Consider the following 19863-nt stretch of genomic DNA (forward strand, 5'->3'; position numbering starts at 1 on the left):
TTTAGAATTGTATAATATTGATTCTTATTCAATAAAGCTAACACTAAGTACCATCCTAGCCACTCTAAGTATAGGGACATCACCGTATACCACTATAGAATTATTACATGCTAGAATCTTGATATTCTACCTCATATTTTGAATGCATTATTTTATGAATAAAGTACAGTAGGCGTAGTTGGATTTGGATAGTTATTCTTGATTTGGGTTCTAACTATATATAAGTGTATGTATTAACTGAAAAATATTGCTTTTGTGGATCTTAGGTGATGAGAACCCCCTCTATTTGTAAATATCTAAATTAAGTATTTTTCCCGTACCACACGATAGTTCACTTTATATTGTTTCCAAGCAACCTAAGGTCTGTTTAGAGGTCTAAATTTAAACATAGTGTTCTTTTAAGTTCGTATATGGACTTTGGAAAAGATAAATGGTGGCTTCAATGGTTTTTGCTTGGATACAAGTCGCTCTCCTTTGGCAGTTAAAGATTTTGAAAGACAACTCAGTGCGTTTTTTTAATAATTCTTTGTGTTATTTCATCAATTTCTATATTTTATATTTTTTTAATGATTGATTAAACATCTCATAATTGAATTTCATTTATTTATACTTGTTCTAAAAATCTAAACTAATTTTTTATATTGGAATTGTCTCATTATTTCCCTTTAAACATTTTTAACGCAAATAACTACACAGTTTCACACAATAAGGATATGATTTTTGAAAATTACAATTGAAAAATACTTAACACGTGTCCTTTTAACAATAAAACAAAAAGCAATTAAAAAATAATTTGAAAAACCCAACGAAATTAACTGGAAATTTCAATATGCAAATTACTTTATTGACGTGCAAATTCTGATGAAAAATAATAAAATGCAACAACAAATGCACCAAAATTTTTATTTTAATATTTTTTTCTTGGTTTTCCCATTCCACACAATCTCTATTTTCAATTGGAAAACAACTTAGTTGATTCACTGTAAGTACTTTTGTATTTGTTGAAATTACCTGTTACACTTTAGGAAGCAATAAAAATAGGATTCTCTTATGATCAATACATTTCCCACCAAAGTTTAAACGGTCAGATCCATTTTTTACATTTTCTGCAAATAATCGACATTTTTAATGGAACCGCGTGATGAAATAAGACATATATAACTTACCAGATCCCTTTTTATATTTTAATTCAGTTAGAAGTATTTTAATAGGGGGTACAATATTAGCTACTGCTTTCTAAAAAAAATAAAATAATTAAAAATTAATTAATTTATTTATTTATTGTTTTGAATCAATAAAAACATTACCTTTCGTGAACATTTTTTAAATAACTTGGAACTAAACCGTCTATAAAGATCTGAAATTACTAAGTCATGGATTATTTTTAAAATTATTTACAATCACTAACGATAGAAACACCTTAACGACCCTAAACAGGATATTGCTTTTGACACTAATACTGCAATACTATTTTTTGTTTGCTTTCTTCTAATTAAGGAGTTATACACGTTCAAAAACTGTCTACTTAGGTTCAATATATTGGGAATGGCATGTTCAATATTAATAATATTAGTATCATATAAAGGTCATAGAAAGACCTGGTGTTAATAACTAAAAAAGTACCTATAATTAAAATAATTAAATCCAAAGCTATATGAAAATTAATAGAATTGTATTTATTTAAAAAAAAATATCTGATTTTAATATTAAATATCTTATATAGGCAATTTCGTGTCGAGTGACCCAAGTCAAAAAATAATTTATGTATGTATAAAACAGTAGTATTAATTTGAATATAATGATTCCAGCTAGCCTTTAAATACTTAAGTAAAATTTTAATGTATTTTTTTTGTTACGATAATGAAATACAAATAAAATTTTAGCTCAAAGTGATCATACGTAATCTAGAAAGAGGACCTAAACGCGCAAATAGTTTAAAAAATATTGAAAGTTAAGATTTAACTCAAATAAATCTAAATAGGTTAAACATATTAGAACTTCGTTTAAAAATTATGGAAATGGAAGCCGTTTAGAGTTGTTAATTCATTTAATAAACTTCACCAATTAACAAAACCTTAAATGTTTATTAACAGTTGACTTTTAACACAACACTATCATATTGTTTTTTATTACTTAAGATTCACAATATATTAATTACACTATTTTTCTATGAATATTATGAATATTATTCAATAACTCATTTAAGTTTTACAATGAATAATTAAAACTGAACATGACTGGACAAAACACAAAACATCACTGAACTTAGCAAAATTTCTGCATTATTTATTTTTATTTTTTCGCGTTCTGGCTAAAAATGGAGTATTTATATTTTTTTGTTTTTGTACTCTTCTTACTATCATCCGGAAGTAACCTAAAAGTATACTTCCAGACGGCGAAAATTAGAAATCAATGTATTTTGTTTTTGTAAAATGTGCGCTCTCGTCTGACAATCGTCTAGAAGTGACTACAATCCACACTTCCAGATGAATAAAATACAACATTAATGTGAACACTCTTCAAACTGTCTTCCAGAAGTGACATAATCATACAAATCAAGAAGATACAAATTAGGAAACAATGTATTTTGTTATTGTAAAATGTGTGTTCTCACCCAACTCTCATACAGAAGTCACTAAAACATATACTTCCAGATGAAAAAAATTCAACAGTCATGGTTTTTTGTTTAAGCAAAATGGATGCACTCTTCTAACTATCATCCGGAAGTAACTTAAAGGTATATTTCTAGAAGATGAAAATTCGAAATCAATGTATTTTGTTTTTGTAAAATGTGCGTTCTCGTCTGACAATCGTCCAGAAGTGTTTCTGACGTGGCGTCTGGGATGATGCGCAATGGTTTTGTCTTCTAAATGTTTGAAGGGGATGTTCATTTACATGCATGCATGACTGCATGCATGAATAAATGTATTTATCTTTTGACTAATAAATATATCATTGAAAACTGACATACATATGAATAAACATGTAAACATGTGAACAGAAAAAAAGTTGTACATTATTATTTATTCAAATTAATAGAAAATGTAACAATTAAACCCAGGTAAGTAACCCAAGTTAGTAAATGTGAAATCTGATTCTTCTAAATGTCAGCAGTTTGTTACAAATATAATGATATCGTTCATTTGCTCTATTTTTTTTAAGTTTATTTTATAAATTGTAATTAACTATAAAGTGTGTGGTCATTACCAAGTTTTTGCTGGGTTGTTTGCCATCAAAATTTAAATTAAACTTAATTAAGTTTTAGTTTCGTCGTACACATATATTAAAATCTGTTCATTTAAACAGTTCACCTAGTGAATCTTTAGACTCAAAATACTTTGAAACCCTTATAAAACAAATTAGTGTACATAAATAAAAAATCGCGCATCATTTTCAGTCCACATGTGTACATAAATGTGATCATTTTATATAAAAAGAATCAATTGTAACATTTAAACAAATCTACACTATAATACATATACATATATAAATATATACTATTCGATGTGTATATAACTCAACATACACAAAATCAAAAAAAAAATATGAATAAATTCCAATAACACAAAACTCTGTAGTTCGAGGTGGCTGTCCTAACAAAACTCAATTTACGCCAAACAGATGACAATCATATTTTTCTTCAATTGCAAATGCACAAATGAGTCTATGATATCTTTTATGGTTAAAATAACGATATGTACTTTATAAAGCGCAATTCGAAAAAGTCTCTAACTCTAGATTTCTTAACGATACTTTGATATTTGACATCCCACCTGATTACCTGTGACTTATATACATATACGTTCATACATATATATACATTAGGGATATAACTATTGACATATTTTGCAAATATGCAAGTTGGCTTAGCTAAGTCGAATAGAGCATTAAAAGATATGAAAAACCACGATATTATTTTTTCGCGATTGTTAAAAAAGTTCACGCACCAAATGTCTGTCCGTCCGTTTATTATTAATTTTTTTAAGGCCTCATATGTCCTTGGAATCCAAATCTTAGATTATTTCGTTAGATATACTCTTAGAAATTTCTCTGTATAAAACCAGTAAAATCGATCTATAAGTATCAAAGATATGATCAAAATAAATACGATCAACAAATTTCAACTCGTTTGGTGCGGGAGTGTTGTGTTGATGTAAAATTTTATAATTGCAAAAACATCAAAAAGTCAACCCAAATATATGTGTATACACATTTCCAACGAAAAGTCTGCTTTTATCACATCAAATCGGTGTAAATACCAGTATTTAAAATTTAAAAAAAAAAATGAAAACTTGAACAAAAAATTTGGTCTATATTATAAATTGGTGTTTGTGCGTGATGTTTTTGCTTCCAAATGACATAAAAAAATTATTTTCACTACTTACTACTTACATTATTTTCACTACATTGGCTATCACGTGGTGGTATGCCAAAAATTTCGCCAAATTAGTTATATCCCTAATATACATATGTATATTAAATCCTTGCCATGTAACTCAAACATATAGTATTAAAAGAAATGTATATTAAGATAGTGATTTTTCATAAAACTGCTGGGAAATGCACACACATATACATACATTAAATATAACAATATACTTTTTGATTGTTAAAAAAGCATAAAGAGAAAAGTATATAAAAAAAACAAAAAATCTACAAAAAATAACAGTTCTATTGTAATTGTGTTCCATTGTATTGATATTGTAGCAATATTTATTATTTTATCGCATAAATATCAACCAACATCAATATCATCATCAGCATCAACATTTATTGCATTCAAATTTATTGACATTTACAACATATTTCAGTTTCGAATATGTATTCATTCGGCTGGCATGTCATCCTACGATTTATGGGTTCACTAACAAAATTGCACTTTTGGAAGCATATCGTTAGATGAAAAACAAAACCACATTAAATGCATTTATGAGAAGAAGAAAAATTGTAAAAGTAGCCATTAATCAGAACAGTGTCACTCCAAATAAGTTTTTTGCAGTCACCATTACAGAGGATTTATCATTTGATTGAAATTGGCTTTTCACAACACAACTGCTTTTGGTTATGTGATTTTTCATTTAAGCTAACGACATATGTATAAACCAAAAACAAAAAAATCACCATTTAAATGTAAATCAAATAAGGATGACAAAACACTTTTTACATACCTAAAAATACACAATTGTATTATTTGTTGTTTATAAAATAATTTACTTATTTTATTGTATTTCTATTTTTACACTTTTGCAAAAATTGAAATTAAGTACAGGAATGATGAATTGTTTAGAATGACAAAAATATGTATGTACATGTGTATATGTAACAGATTATGTGAATAAAAGTGCTTTTGTTATAGGCTCCTATCTGGGCACTATTGGCCAATTATGGACCTATTATGGAAATTAAAAATATTTGTAATGAATTTGATGCCATTACATATGATATTTATTAATTTTAGGAACGTCCTGTTTTGAACGGACATTTCCATTTAATCTCATATGATATATTTTACAATAAAATAATCTAATCGTTGGACTTCCTTTGTTGCGGAATATATTTTGTAATTCTGAAAAAAAAAATTAAATTAAAAATTCTTTAATATTTACATACATATATTCAAACTTAATTTTCATATCCTTTTAAATTTAAAAAAGCTTTGAAGGCCATCAAATATTTTATCCACCGACATGCATACATTGAAAAAATAAAAATATTTGCTTATGTTTGTCTGCTTCTAAAGCTGATTCTTTGTAAAACATGGTTTCTATTTATTATATTCATAAAATGCAACTCAACTTTTCTTTACATCTCATTACTTTGATACAAAGCAATACCAAGCCATGGAAAAATATTTTACAAAGTCAGCGTCTTTTTCTGACAATACAAAAAAGATAAATATGAACGAATGAAAAGACTAAAATGGCAAATACTGCTTAAGCATGCGATTCCTAACAATCTTTTTCAACTTCAATTTTTTAATTAGAATAAAAATTTTATAAAAAAAACTTAATTTATTTTCTAAATAGAAAGATATATAAAACGAATTTAAAATTCCGAGAAACTTGGATATCCTTCGATTACTTTTTGAAATCCAAAAAACGTATTATACCGAAAATATTTTTTTTAATATTTAACTCAAAAATTAAAAGAAAATATTGTTTGTTCTTCAACCCTACGTCATTTTTATAAGATAATTTTTCACTTTTAAATATACGCATTATTTTCTTTCGTTAAGGATTCCGTTCTTTTTTGTCATACAAAGCTGTATGCTACGGAAGGATGCATAATGCGTACCACTGATTGAAACCAACAGGATGTTCAAGATAAAAGAACATAAAAGAAATACAGTCTTTTCATGTCATGAGTTTTAAATTTAGAAGGTTTACCAACAATAAGGCATTTCAATTTTAATCATGATTAAGAAATTATTTGCTTGAAGTTTGAAGAAAAAATTATTTACTCAAAAAAAGAAAATATGTATATATTTCACTTGAAAATACTTATCGCTCAATTTCTATAAGATTAGCATAAACCAAGAACTTTGTTTCGAGTAAAACTGCTTTACCCCAATTTTCTGACAGTTTTCTTACAAAACTTAAATGTATTATTCGGATTGATTTTTTGAAAAACCGAATTATTTTTATAATATTTTTAATTTGAAGTGTGTTAATACTCAGTATTGTAGTCTGAAAATACCTTTAAGGCATTTTTTCATTTTCATGCATATATTTTCTTTATAAAAAGTATGCGTGTCCTTATTATAACTACGCCTACTTATTTAAAACATTCTGATCTTATATTGCCTTTTATTGTACTCAAGAATACCAAAATTAGCACTAACATAAGAAGTGGGCGTGGACATGATATAACCGCCCTTTTTTTGTGAGGTTGTTCTAATTCTTATTGTGAACCTAAATACTTAATATAAAGTTCATACTTCTAAAATTAGACATTTGTCGTACCAGAATATACGAACTGTGACACTATGCATAGCCAGTGTTTTTAAAAAGATATCAATAGAGGAATACATGAAACTTGCTATCTCTAGCGCGCGCACAAGGTTTTCATGGACACACAGACAGATGGATGGACGGACATAATTTAATCGGCTCAGTCAATAATTCTGAGCCTAAAATTTTTGGGTGTTATACTAAAGTTAATACCTATTTACTTTTAAACAATATGTAAATAACTTCGAATTTACGATTTGAATTTTGAATTTTCGAACATAACTTATTCAGGTCTACACACAGAAAAAAATATGCACATTTTTTTTCTTAACAATCGTTTGCTTAAATTTAATTTCGATTTTTATAAAAATTTTTATTTGGTTTTATACCGAATTTGTTTGATTTTCACGCAGAAGGAAAATATTTTCTAACAAACACTTTATTGAAATAAATTTAATTTTCAGTAAATATTTTTACTGGTTCAATAAATGTTTTTGTTTGAGTTTTATTTATATGTCAGCATATGGAATACAACAATAAAACTAGTTTTGGAATGTACTAAAATGAATTGATATAATTCTTACTTGGTTTATAACATTTAATGTATAAGTGTTTCAGTTTTCACAGTACAAATAATAGTTTCTAGAATGTGAAATAAATTTGTTGTAAGTATATAAGTACTTTTTTCTACAAATTTTAATTTTATAGAATTAGTAAAATTTTTGTTAAAATTCAATATATATTTTTTAACAAAATTTTTATAGATTCAATAAGGAATTTTGCCAAAATACAATAAATAATTTATCTGTTTCAGAAAAAATAATTGCTTGAATTTCAGTACAAATACAAATAATTTGCGTTATTGTTTAAGTAAAATAATTGTTTGGAAATGTTGCGAATATTTATTAATGTTTTTCGTAAATAGTATATTATTTTAATAAGAAAAATCCTGAAATTTTTTCAATAAAGAATTTACGAATTTGAGTACTTGATTTTACGAATTTCGTGATAGGTCCAATTTTAGTTAAAAAAATACTTGGCTTTATGAATTTTTTGTTTGATTTTGAATTTCATTTTTTTCTGTGCAGGAACTGGTTCAAAATTCAATTACAAATTTTGTTAACCACAATAACATAATTCCGAATTTTCGAATTTAATTCAGAATTTTCGAACATAACATTATATAGACATTATGTGTGCTAAATTTCAGTCTATTCGTTCTACAGGAACTGTTAAAGAATTACTAACAAAGTAAGTTAAATAAATACTTGAAAAAATACTAATACCGGCTTAAAAACATCCAGTTTTAACAAAAACTTAAGAAATAAATTAAATTTTCCTATATGACAACACTGGTTTCAGCATAAATAAGTATTTAATTTTTGGGGTTTATATCATTTTATTTAAACTGCCCCTTAACAACAAACGGAATAAATAAAGCGAAAATATTTGTTCAAATGTTGATTGAAGTGCTACAAACAGAATTTGTTACATAGAAAAACATTGAACATACAGTGAATTTTTTTCAATTTATGATGTTTAAAATTTAAAAATGAACTTAGATTTTCTGTTCAAGTCGCCGTTGGCTTGCTAGTACATATTTATATTGTTTACTGTTCTTATAAATTACGAACTGTAAATATGTTTTTTATAAAAAAAGGAACAGGAATATACACATGTATGTATCTATAAATTTTCTCTCAGAAAATAAATATCTACATTAAATGTTGAAAATTAATTCGGAAGTATCAGCTTTATGAAAAAGAAAACTGAAACAAAATCAATGATACATAAAAATATATACTACCAATGTGCATTTAGCAATGTTTATACATTGTAAAATTCTCATTTTAAACAGTTGGCTATTTCTACATCAATACACAGAATACCATTAAGTATGTTACTATATGAGGGTTACGAAGAACCCTTAAACAGATGGGACATTCACAGTTTGTATTCGTTTTTTATTTGAAATATGTGAAGGAAATAGATTTCCATGATCGCATGTAACCATCAAGATCAATATGATATTTTTAAATTCCATTAAAAACTAATTAATTTATTCTATAATAAAAAATAAATTTTACTTAATTTCTTATAAATTTATTTGGACTCATACGCAAGGACTAATATATTTTTACACCCATCATTACAAAGTAGAGGAGTCGAATTCGAAATATTTGTCATATAAAAGTGCATATATTCAAAGTCATTATTAGATTTTTAGCCATGTCCGTCCGTATGTCTGCTTATCTTTTGAATATAAAAAAGAGTAATTTTATTGAAAAAATCGATAAACCTCAAGGAATTAAGAGAGCTCTACAAGAAAATATATATGCTATTTGAAATTATTTACTCTAAAGTTGTAAAGAATATGGGCCCTTAATATTGGTACATATATGACAAGGTTTTGAAAATGGGTATATAAGATTCAGCTTAGTCTAATATAACGCTCTTGCATGTTTTTTTTACTTAAATTCTACATTTATATTATATTGAAAAATGTCTAAGTATGATTTTGGCTGGTTGTGTAAATGTGTTACAGAGTATTATCATCCGTACAATTTTATGTTCAAAACTAAACAATTGTAAAACATAAAAACTATTGATTGTAAAATGCGTTTACTTATATTTAATGGGTGTTTTTGAGAAAAATTATGTATGTTTGTATGTAGTATGGGTGTAAGTCAATGTGTTTTAGTATGACTTTGTTTCATTTTACATCTGATATTTGTACAACAACGATGTAGGATGTCATTTCCGCTTAAAACACAAATTCCATTAACTCTATTCAAGTAGAAATAATACAAATTTCATTCGTTTCATTTCAGCTTTATTGGCAGCTACACTTAGAACGTATCAACGGGCTGGCTGTGATTCAGAACAACTGTCGCTTAGTTGTCCACGCGGTACTAGTATCTCAATTGAATTGGCACAGTATGGCCGAGCAGGAGGTAAGAAATTTGAAAATAATATTATAAACAAATGGTAAACTTCACAAAAATAGAAAAAACAATTAAGACCGTTTATTGGACTATGAAGAATTTTATATACCCATCATAAAAAACTTTTTATATATGCATCTTTTTAACATGAGCATCTTGATTTTTAAACGGTTTACTGACAATTATGTGATTTTCTGTAAGAGGGACCAATTTTTGGATAATTTTTTTTTAAAAAACATTTGCTCTAAAAAAACAACACCTGTGTGGTACTGTTCACTTCTATCGTTTTTCAATGAGATTTTAATTCGAATGTCTACTTTATTTTTGAATATAAAATCAAAAGAAATACAAAAATATGAACAAATATGAATGTTTTTTAAAAATTAATATTAGGGGCTTTTTTTAATCACTGGATTTATTTTGGATTTATTTTATTTCAAGAAAAAAACTATCTTTGGAGGCTGAAATTTAGTTTTGGTCATCATAATCTGAAAATACACTGTATATGCTAATAGAAGGTCAAAGAAAAATTAATTTTAGTGCAACAATGGCGGTTCTGCAGCTAAAAGAAGTAAATCCAAATTGGATTTATTAAATCCAAAAAAATAGTTGGATTTAGCTAATTTCAATATGGCAATGCTTTGTATTCATAGAATAAAACCAAAATAATTTAAAAATGATTTAATTTGTTTTATTTTGCTATTCACCAATAGATGGCAAATATTTTTTAAAATGTGTAAAAATAGGAAAATAAACAAAATTCATGTAACTTAAATATTTCAAACATGATATTTCAGTGCAAATACCAATTTTTGCAACAAATTGTTACAAATTTTATGGAAAATTTACAAATTTAATATTAAATTTTGAAATAACTCCATCTGTCGGCCGCTGCTGACATTGTGATTTGAAATTTGTTTAGCCTCGATTAAAACCTTTTGCTTTATCCACCTGGCGTACAGAGGGAGAACTAAATTTTGGATTTAATAAATCCAATTGTTTAAAAAATGCTGCTATTATATGTCAAAATAAAAGGATAAGAATTATAAAATTGGGAATATTCTATTGTTTGTAAAACTTTTATCTATAACTGTAAATGTGTTTCATCCACTTTAATGCTATGGTATATTCTATTTATTAGAAAAATATAATAATAGCAGCATTTTTTAAACAATTGGATTTATTAAATCCAAAATTTAGTTCTCCCTCTGTACGCCAGGTGGATAAAGCAAAAGGTTTTAATCGAGGCTAAACAAATTTCAAATCACAATGTCAGCAGCGGCCGACAGATGGAGTTATTTCAAAATTGAATATTAAATTTGTAAATTTTCCATAAAATTTGTAACAATTTGTTGCAAAAATTGGTATTTGCACTGAAATATCATGTTTGAAATATTTAAGTTACATGAATTTTGTTTATTTTCCTATTTTTACACATTTTAAAAAATATTTGCCATCTATTGGTGAATAGCAAAATAAAACAAATTAAATCATTTTTAAATTATTTTGGTTTTATTCTATGAATACAAAGCATTGCCATATTGAAATTAGCTAAATCCAACTATTTTTTTGGATTTAATAAATCCAATTTGGATTTACTTCTTTTAGCTGCAGAACCGCCATTGTTGCACTAAAATTAATTTTTCTTTGACCTTCTATTAGCATATACAGTGTATTTTCAGATTATGATGACCAAAACTAAATTTCAGCCTCCAAAGATAGTTTTTTTCTTGAAATAAAATAAATCCAAAATAAATCCAGTGATTAAAAAAAGCCCCTAATGTTGAAAGTTTTAATCAACAATCCAATGATTGATTTATAGCTTAAACTTTTGCTTAAATAATGCACAATGTTTTCTAGTCACGAAAAACTATTTTTTTTATTAATAAATAAAAGGAAAATTTTCTAAATGCACTAAACTTATCTTTATATTATGATTGGTGATTGCGTATAAAAAGCTGCATGTATGCGTGTGTGTATTTATGTATGTATGTATCTTTAACCATATTATATCATCAGACATATTTAGTGAAAGAAAATATTTTACCTATTATGGTCGGCAGTGTAAAGAATTATATAGCGCAACTGTTACAGTAAGTTCAATTCAATACATATCATTATTAGGTCGTATTTAACATGTTTAAAACACGAATATCATTGTTTATAGCATATTTTGTGGCTTTAATTTTAGATTTTGAACTTTTAAACTACTATTTTAGAAGGAATTCTCTTTAACGCCATAGAAAAATACCACTGTATGTAATTTTTTTATCAAGTACTTGAACAAACATATACACACCAATAGTATACACAGATAGTTATACGGTAAACGTACTTCAATTGAATATACTGACCCGCTTTACAGATTTCGTTCATATGATCGCATACTTGTGAGGAAAATTGATGTGAAGTAGAAAGCACATACACCTAAAAATACAATCATTTTGGTACTTCAGTACCTAAATGCGTACACATGTACATGCATTAGCATCATCCAAAATTTTGCGAATAAAAAAAATCAAGACAATTGTTGGTCTTACCATATTACCATATAGCAAAGCTAAAAAGATTGAAACCAAGGAGAGACAAAAAACTAATTTAAATCAAAACTATTATTGTAATAAAACCGACATTTTCTTACAAGTATTATATCCCAACAGCAATAAACACGCTTGAATATAACTGTGCCGCCAGACATTGACTATTAGGTTGCTTTTTAAGACTTTCCGACTTGTGGAAATTACTAATTTGTTGTTACGCCCTTTTGAATTTCATATCAATAGAGTCGGCATTTTTTACAATAGAGTTCTAAAAATTTGCGACAACATGTATTTTCTTATTAACAATGCCAAGAATTTAGTATATATACCTACTAATAAAAATAGGAGTATAAAGGAATATGAAATACAGTATTGTTAAGTTATTTAAATAATTATAAAATTTGCAAATTTGCAAAAAATAATAGTAGTCTGTAATTGTCGGTAACACTTATGGTTCTTGAATCATGAATAATATTAACTAAAAAATAGATAAACTTTTTTGTTTTTTACCTATATACTTAAATTTGTTTTAAGTAATTAGAATTTATTCTGCAAATTTAGCTCCGGTAGGTTAGTGGTTAGTGTTCTAGTCTCGTAGACCGGAGGTGGTGGGTTCGATTCCCATCTGAGGCACTGGTTAAGGAGCGCACAACAGGCCCGATAGAGGCCTAGGTGTATTTCTTCGGATTTGATGTATATACATCCTCCTTTCAAACTAACTAACTAGCCTCCTATATCCCCTCTAAATGAATCATAATATTTCTATCAAATTGTATGATGACTGCTCCATAATTAACCCTACAATTCTGCTAGCAAAAAAATTAATATATAATATAGTCAGTAAATCGAGTAAATATAGGGGTATAAAGGTAAAATCTGAAATACATACCAACATGATTTATTCTGAAATAATTAAACTCTATCAAATTCTGTAGTTTTTCTGTTTATAATTGAAGCTTATTAAATTACTTATTAGATTTATAAGATTTATTATATTTTGTCAGTAACTAAAGTTAGGATTTTACAGAACAGCTCAATCGTTTCTCGTTATTATAAATATACGGGATGGTTAACAAGCTTTATTATATCCTTTATCTTTAACATTTAACTACACTATAAAATATTAACTTTAGTTAAAATAATAGGCCAACACTTAATTTTTAATTTGTTAATTGATTTATTTTAATGATATAATAAAACAAACAAAAAATACAAATTTTACAACTTATTTCTTTGAATCAATCTAATATGTATACATACATTGGAACGTATGTGCTTGTATTTTAGTATATATTTATGTACATTAGTGTGGCCCCAAAGTGGAAGTTGCTGATGTTCCCACCGAAAAAGAAAATGTAGTTTATTCTAAGATACCATTTCTCAAAATGTTTGTCCTGACGTCAATATTTGGTGAGCTGGATCAAAGGATAAAAAGGTCATTTTTTAAGGTTTTTATGATTTTTATCATATTTCTTGCAAATGAACCATATGAATGATCTTTGGGAGACCATTTCAATGACGTAACACAATTTTTTATACAACTCCAAATTATTTCAAATGTCATAATTTTTCGGAAAATTTTTAAATTTTTCAAATTTTTACATAGAATTATTTAATGTAATTAATTTTAAATTATTAAACATTATAAACCTGATTTAAATATTTTAAATCATATTTTCTCTCCGGTATTGTGCTAGCTATATATGTATGTATATCTAACGTACATAATATGTACGTACATCCGTTTAGCGCATTTTCATAACCTTTACATTGTTATATAACACTTTATAGTTTCATTCTATTATAGATCATATTTTTCAGTTAATAACGGTTTGTATGTTGTTGTTTACATTATTATTACATTATTACATGGCGTACATGGGGTCTAAAAATTCAAATAAATTTCGATGTAGATTAAATTTTGGAAAACCGGAAAAACCGTTTTCGTACATTTTATTGAGGATTATATTAATTCATCTATGTTAAAATGTAAAAAAATCTGAAAATTTCCTGAAAAATTTGAAAATTTCGATTACTTTTGCTGTTACACAAAAATTTCAGATATGCAATTTCAAGCGTCTCTCAAGGACCTTACTAATGCTATCAATATTTCATATCTTTCTATTGGAATATATATTAAAAAATTACAAAAACCTCAAAAAAGGACCTTTTTATCCTTTGATCCAGCTCACCAAATATTGACGACAGAAGAAAATGTTTGAGAAACGGTATCTTAGAATCAATTAAACTTTAATTTTAGTTGGGAACATTAACACCGTATTTTTCCCCCATACAAACGGGGTCACCCTAATGTACATACGTACTGAATTTGAACTTTCATAAATGTAATACCAATAAAGTTTGTCTTGCATTCGTGCCAATAGTATTTCATACATTTTGTTTTGTATTACCAACGCATGTTTGTCAGTCTTCTATATACCAATTTTGTTTGTTTGTCTATTCTTGTGCTTTTTACAGATCTCACCGACCACAGTCTTTGTCCGCCAATATCCCCAGAAGATTTAACTACTACAGGCAGTAGTAGCAGCGGTGGAATCAGCAGTTCTAATACTGATGGCAGTAGTGTTGGTATTATTGGTAGCAGCGGCAGTACCGATGTCATACATAGTGGAACACAAATCGAAGTTAAGCCTCCGGAACTGTGTACTGTAAGCGGATTACAGGTAAGCAACATAATTGAAAATACCTTCATGTGAAATTTGTTTCACAAAAAATCGAAAAAATAAGAAATCGTAAAATAAAATGAAAGATATCCCACTCGTTTCATTAAATGGATGATATTCTTTCTATACAAGTGAACACACAAGCATTCAATAGATAGAATTCGTTTTCTAAATATTGACTTTATGTATGAGGAAATGTACAAACATATACACTTACAAACCTATAAAACACACACACACACATCTAAAGTGTTTGGTATATAAGTACATTTTGTACATAGTTACACATACAAACAATGTTTGAATGAGTGTTGGCCTTATCCTTTTTAATACAATGATAGCAATGGCGATGACGACGTCGACATCGTTTGTATTTGTTGATTTGTATTATCAATGTAGAGCAAAACTGTAGATAACACTAGGTACAAAATAAATTGAACACTCACAGTTAAACACTTGTATGTACTCATACTATACAAATGCTAAACAAAACAAGTAAGAAATTATAGCCGGTTACGTCCGACTATGGGAACTATAAGTGTATTTCAACAAAATAAAATAGGATATTAGATCAACAAAAAACCGATTTATGCCAAATTATTAACAAATTCTATATTGTAATTTTTATGATTTCTAAAATCGCAGTCGTGTCTCGATTTACTTCCCTATGTCTTAATCGACTCATGTACCGATTGATATTTTTAAGTTTTAGTACCATTTTTTTTTAAGTGACAAACATCAGCACTAGCATACTGTATTTGTATATTAAATAGACAGACACAGCTATACAATTTTCTTTGCGGAAGTGTAGGTGTATGTGTGTAAGATTGTGCAACAGTATGTGTTAGTTGTTCTGGTATGCTGCAAGTATGTAAGTAGAATGGAATATTAGAAACGTGTATATATCCCCATCATATTGTATCCATACAAATCCGTGTGTATACAATGTGTGTTTCTAATGATACGATTGAAACTAATACATTTGATTTTCTATTAAAGAGTACTTTCTACCCGTTCGTGTTCCCATTTAGAATACTCGTGCACATATATTTGCATATTCGGTTTATGCTTTTGCAGAAAATTTGAATCTTAAGTGATTTAGATTATTACATTTCAATGATTTCGATAAATGTTTCGTACATTGTACTGCTACGCTTAGACATTCAAATACTATGTTTGAGAGATTTTCACATTAAGTAAAATCCAAGATTTTTATTTAGTTCCTTTTTGCATTGCTTTTTATCTTTTAGGATTTTGTGTCTCATCTTTAATCAAATATGCACATACAATTTTGCACATCATTGTACAGAAAATCTTTAAAGAATTTCTATTTATTTCTAATATTGTGTGCGTAGATTTGTTTCAAGTTTTTTAAATCTTTTTCTATTTTACTTAAGTGTCTAAACACTTACTTCTTTTATAACTAATGCTCCAGTTAAGAGGAAAAAATGGGTAAAAAATCTTTTTTGCATTTCCAGATTAAGATTTCTATCAAAAAATTACTTCATTATTTTTCAAAACTATGCCATAATTATTTTACGTAAAGAAATACATATTTACTAATTTGTGTAGAATTTCATCTGTATTTATTCGAATAATATAATATAATTTTATTTTTTTATTTGTTTATTTATTGATATCATTTTACAATAACTCATGCTGGTTTTCTATCGAATACTGTATTTATTGTCTATTGACATAGAAACGATTAATTTTAACTTTTGCTTAATTCATTTTTTCCAAAGTTATTTCGATACAGTTAGTAAATCAAATGACGTATAAGCAATATTATGATATTTTTTAATTTTATATAAATCATACGTCATGTTGCGTTTTCATTTGTAGGAATTTTATTACTGTGCATTTTATTTTATTGAAAATGAAAATTTTACTATGTAAAAATTTATGAATACATCGTTACCATTAGAAAATTTTTATTTCAATTGAGATTTGAGGATTTTGTTTTAATAAAGTTTTTGAAGCCCATAAATTTTATTTCACAAGCAAGTATATTTTGAAAAAATATGCAACATATGTATGTACATACATATTCAAAAATAAAAATATTTAATAACTACAAAGTAAAGTATAAAGTAAGAAATAAAAAGATACGTCGGTTAGTATTTGTACTTATATACATATGTTTATGCATATTTACTTAATTGCAAAAGAAATCTTAGTTCAAATTATTTTAGCATAAAAGACACCCAGAGAAAAAAAATCTAATTACTTTCAAAAGAATTACATTTATCACCCCTTCAAAAGTAGCACTAAGTGTTTTTTTAGCATCTGTGGAAATGATGTTTATTGACTTCCAAAAAAGCGAAAACAGTTAAATTTTTTTAAAACTGAGGTTATTTTTTTTTTTTGTACTGTTTTTTTAATTACCAAAAATGTTATTTTGGAATTTATTTATGTTAATGTTATTCAAATCAAATAAGTTGTATTCTATAATATTGCAATGTTGCTTTCAAATAACTTTCAAAAAGAATATAAAAATACTTCTTGAGAATGAAGTAGTGAATTTGGAATCAATTAGAAAGAACATTCCTCCTAGGCCTTTTTCAGCACTTCTGTTAAATAAATTCTACTTCTTTTTCGCTTCTTTAGAAATTCATTTTTTTGCTGGGCATCAAAATTAAAAAATTAATTTTTAAGAAAAATGTATTTAATAACATTTTACAGTTTCTTTGTAAACATTTACCGTCTTATTCATAAACAACATTTTGTTTTATAAAAGATTTATAAAACAAAAATCATGTTCTATTCATACTATTTATTACAAAATTCATTGCATTTCATTTCTATGTACATATTTTGTAGTAAAATAACGTAATCTGAGTTATGACATTCTCGCAATAAGTAAACGATTAGTATCTATATACTATGTAGAAAATTATATAACTATGGAAATTGTCAAATACGTTTGAAGGAAATCTAAAAACGCTGAAAACGCGGTGTTATCATTATGTATCTATTTTTTCAAGTGTTAAAATCACTGTTTTACGGTGAAAATAAAATAATAAATTCTTTTGTGTAAAATATTATTACATTTTGTTTCATTCATATAAATGTCCGTTAAACTTTTTTTAGAATAATTGTCATTGGCTAAAAAACAATTAAACACACCAGTGAACACTTTCACAATAAAATAAAACACTTAAATTGTCATAAAAATCATTTCATAAAATAATAAAATGTTGCAACATGTTCAGGTTCTAAAACCTGGTAGGTGGTTGGTGGCAACATACTTTATGTCTAAATACATACTTATTCTACATGTTGGTTCTGTAACAATTACATAAATATTTAGATGGTATATTTAAGATTAAGAAACTCATAAAATTAACTTCTCTGAAATGTTTACCATGCCTGGTTACAGATATGAAATCTAAATTTGTTTTCATAAGAAAACTTTTTTTTAATTTAAATAAATATTAATTTTTCTTTTTATTTTAAATATACTTAACAAACATGAACATATATGTATGTGTGTGCATATTATGTATACATATGTACACACAAATAATACATGTGTATATGTATAAATATTATTATGTATATCTATACAGAACAATTGGTTAATTTTTCTCAAAATATTTAAATGCGAAAATCTTTTAGCCTTGACTTTATACATGCATATGTATGTATATGCACGAGTACTGTTGTATTGCTTAGGGCTTTGTATGTGTATTATTTACAGATTTTAACTGAACAGTTTTTATGAAAAAGTAAACAATGTTCTACTTTCTGGATTTCTCTACACAGAATTTTTCGTTCCCCAACAAAACGTGTGTACATATACTTATGTTAACAATCACTATCGGGTGATAGCCATACACACCATTGTTAACCAATTTTTCGAGCTTAGGAGCTATGTCCAATTAGAAACATATCATAAATTCATTTTTAGAATATTTTCCATAAGTTGGTCATATTGGAACAACTGACGTTGTTAAATCGGAAGTGATTTTGAGTAAAACAGTTTACATAAATGTTTTTTACTTATTAGGATTTAAAAATATATAACCATTAGAAACGAACAATTTTGTGAAATTTCCTGTTATTTAATCACTTATTCCTTATCCAAAAAACCTCATCAATAATTTCTCAAATTGATTAAGGCAGTTTTTAAAATTCCATTAACACCTTTTACGCATTTTTTATAGATATTGCGCTAACCTAAATAGACATTTAAAGGATGTCCGGTAAATTTCCTCAAAATTTTAGAGAGCAGGAAATATGAATCATTTTCATTTAATACATTGTCTACCCGTATAAAATCAGGATATTTCTTTGCATTTGATCAAGTGGGTAAAGTAAAAACTAAACCAGTACAATTTCCTGCTGGGTTCTAGCACGTGTAAAATTTGTAATACACATGTTTGAATCTTTATCAATGTGTTCATTGTGCATGGAAGCATAGAGGATTGTGGTTTTGATATCACTGACAATAATATAATGATATTGGATTTAGAAATACAAAATGAAAGGAAAATATTTTTTAATAAATATTTAAGAATCCATATCTTTAATACAATAGTGTTAGAATTAGTTTTTTTATACTCTACTTTATATTTTCTTTTTCATTTTTTAGTACACATTGTTGCAAACTGTTGTCGATGCCTGCCAAAAGAAACGACACTGTAAATTCTCTGCCAACTCAAAGCCTTTAGCGAGTGGAGATCCCTGTGCTGGAATAAGGAAATTTGTTGAGATTGCATATAAATGTCGTCCATGTAAG

At 26.8% G+C, this 19863-nt stretch overlaps 1 protein-coding gene across 8 annotated transcripts in view; it reads left to right on the forward strand.

Moving 5' to 3' along the window:
* LOC119604442 (protein eva-1-like) overlaps nucleotides 1–19863 on the forward strand; it is a 126606-nt gene that overhangs the window by 78694 nt on the left and 28049 nt on the right. For all 8 annotated transcript variants that reach the window (XM_037957056.1, XM_037957047.1, XM_037957110.1 and 5 more), the window contains exons 3-5: nucleotides 9782–9904; nucleotides 14914–15119; nucleotides 19717–19858. In XM_037957056.1, coding sequence (XP_037812984.1) covers nucleotides 9782–9904; nucleotides 14914–15119; nucleotides 19717–19858 — 471 coding nt within the window. The remainder of the gene's footprint in view (nucleotides 1–9781; nucleotides 9905–14913; nucleotides 15120–19716; nucleotides 19859–19863) is intronic.

Source organism: Lucilia sericata, unplaced genomic scaffold, assembly GCF_015586225.1.
Source record: "Lucilia sericata isolate MDLA Ls3-8-SP2 unplaced genomic scaffold, ASM1558622v1 Contig000013F_arrow, whole genome shotgun sequence".
Taxonomy (NCBI): domain Eukaryota; kingdom Metazoa; phylum Arthropoda; class Insecta; order Diptera; family Calliphoridae; genus Lucilia; species Lucilia sericata.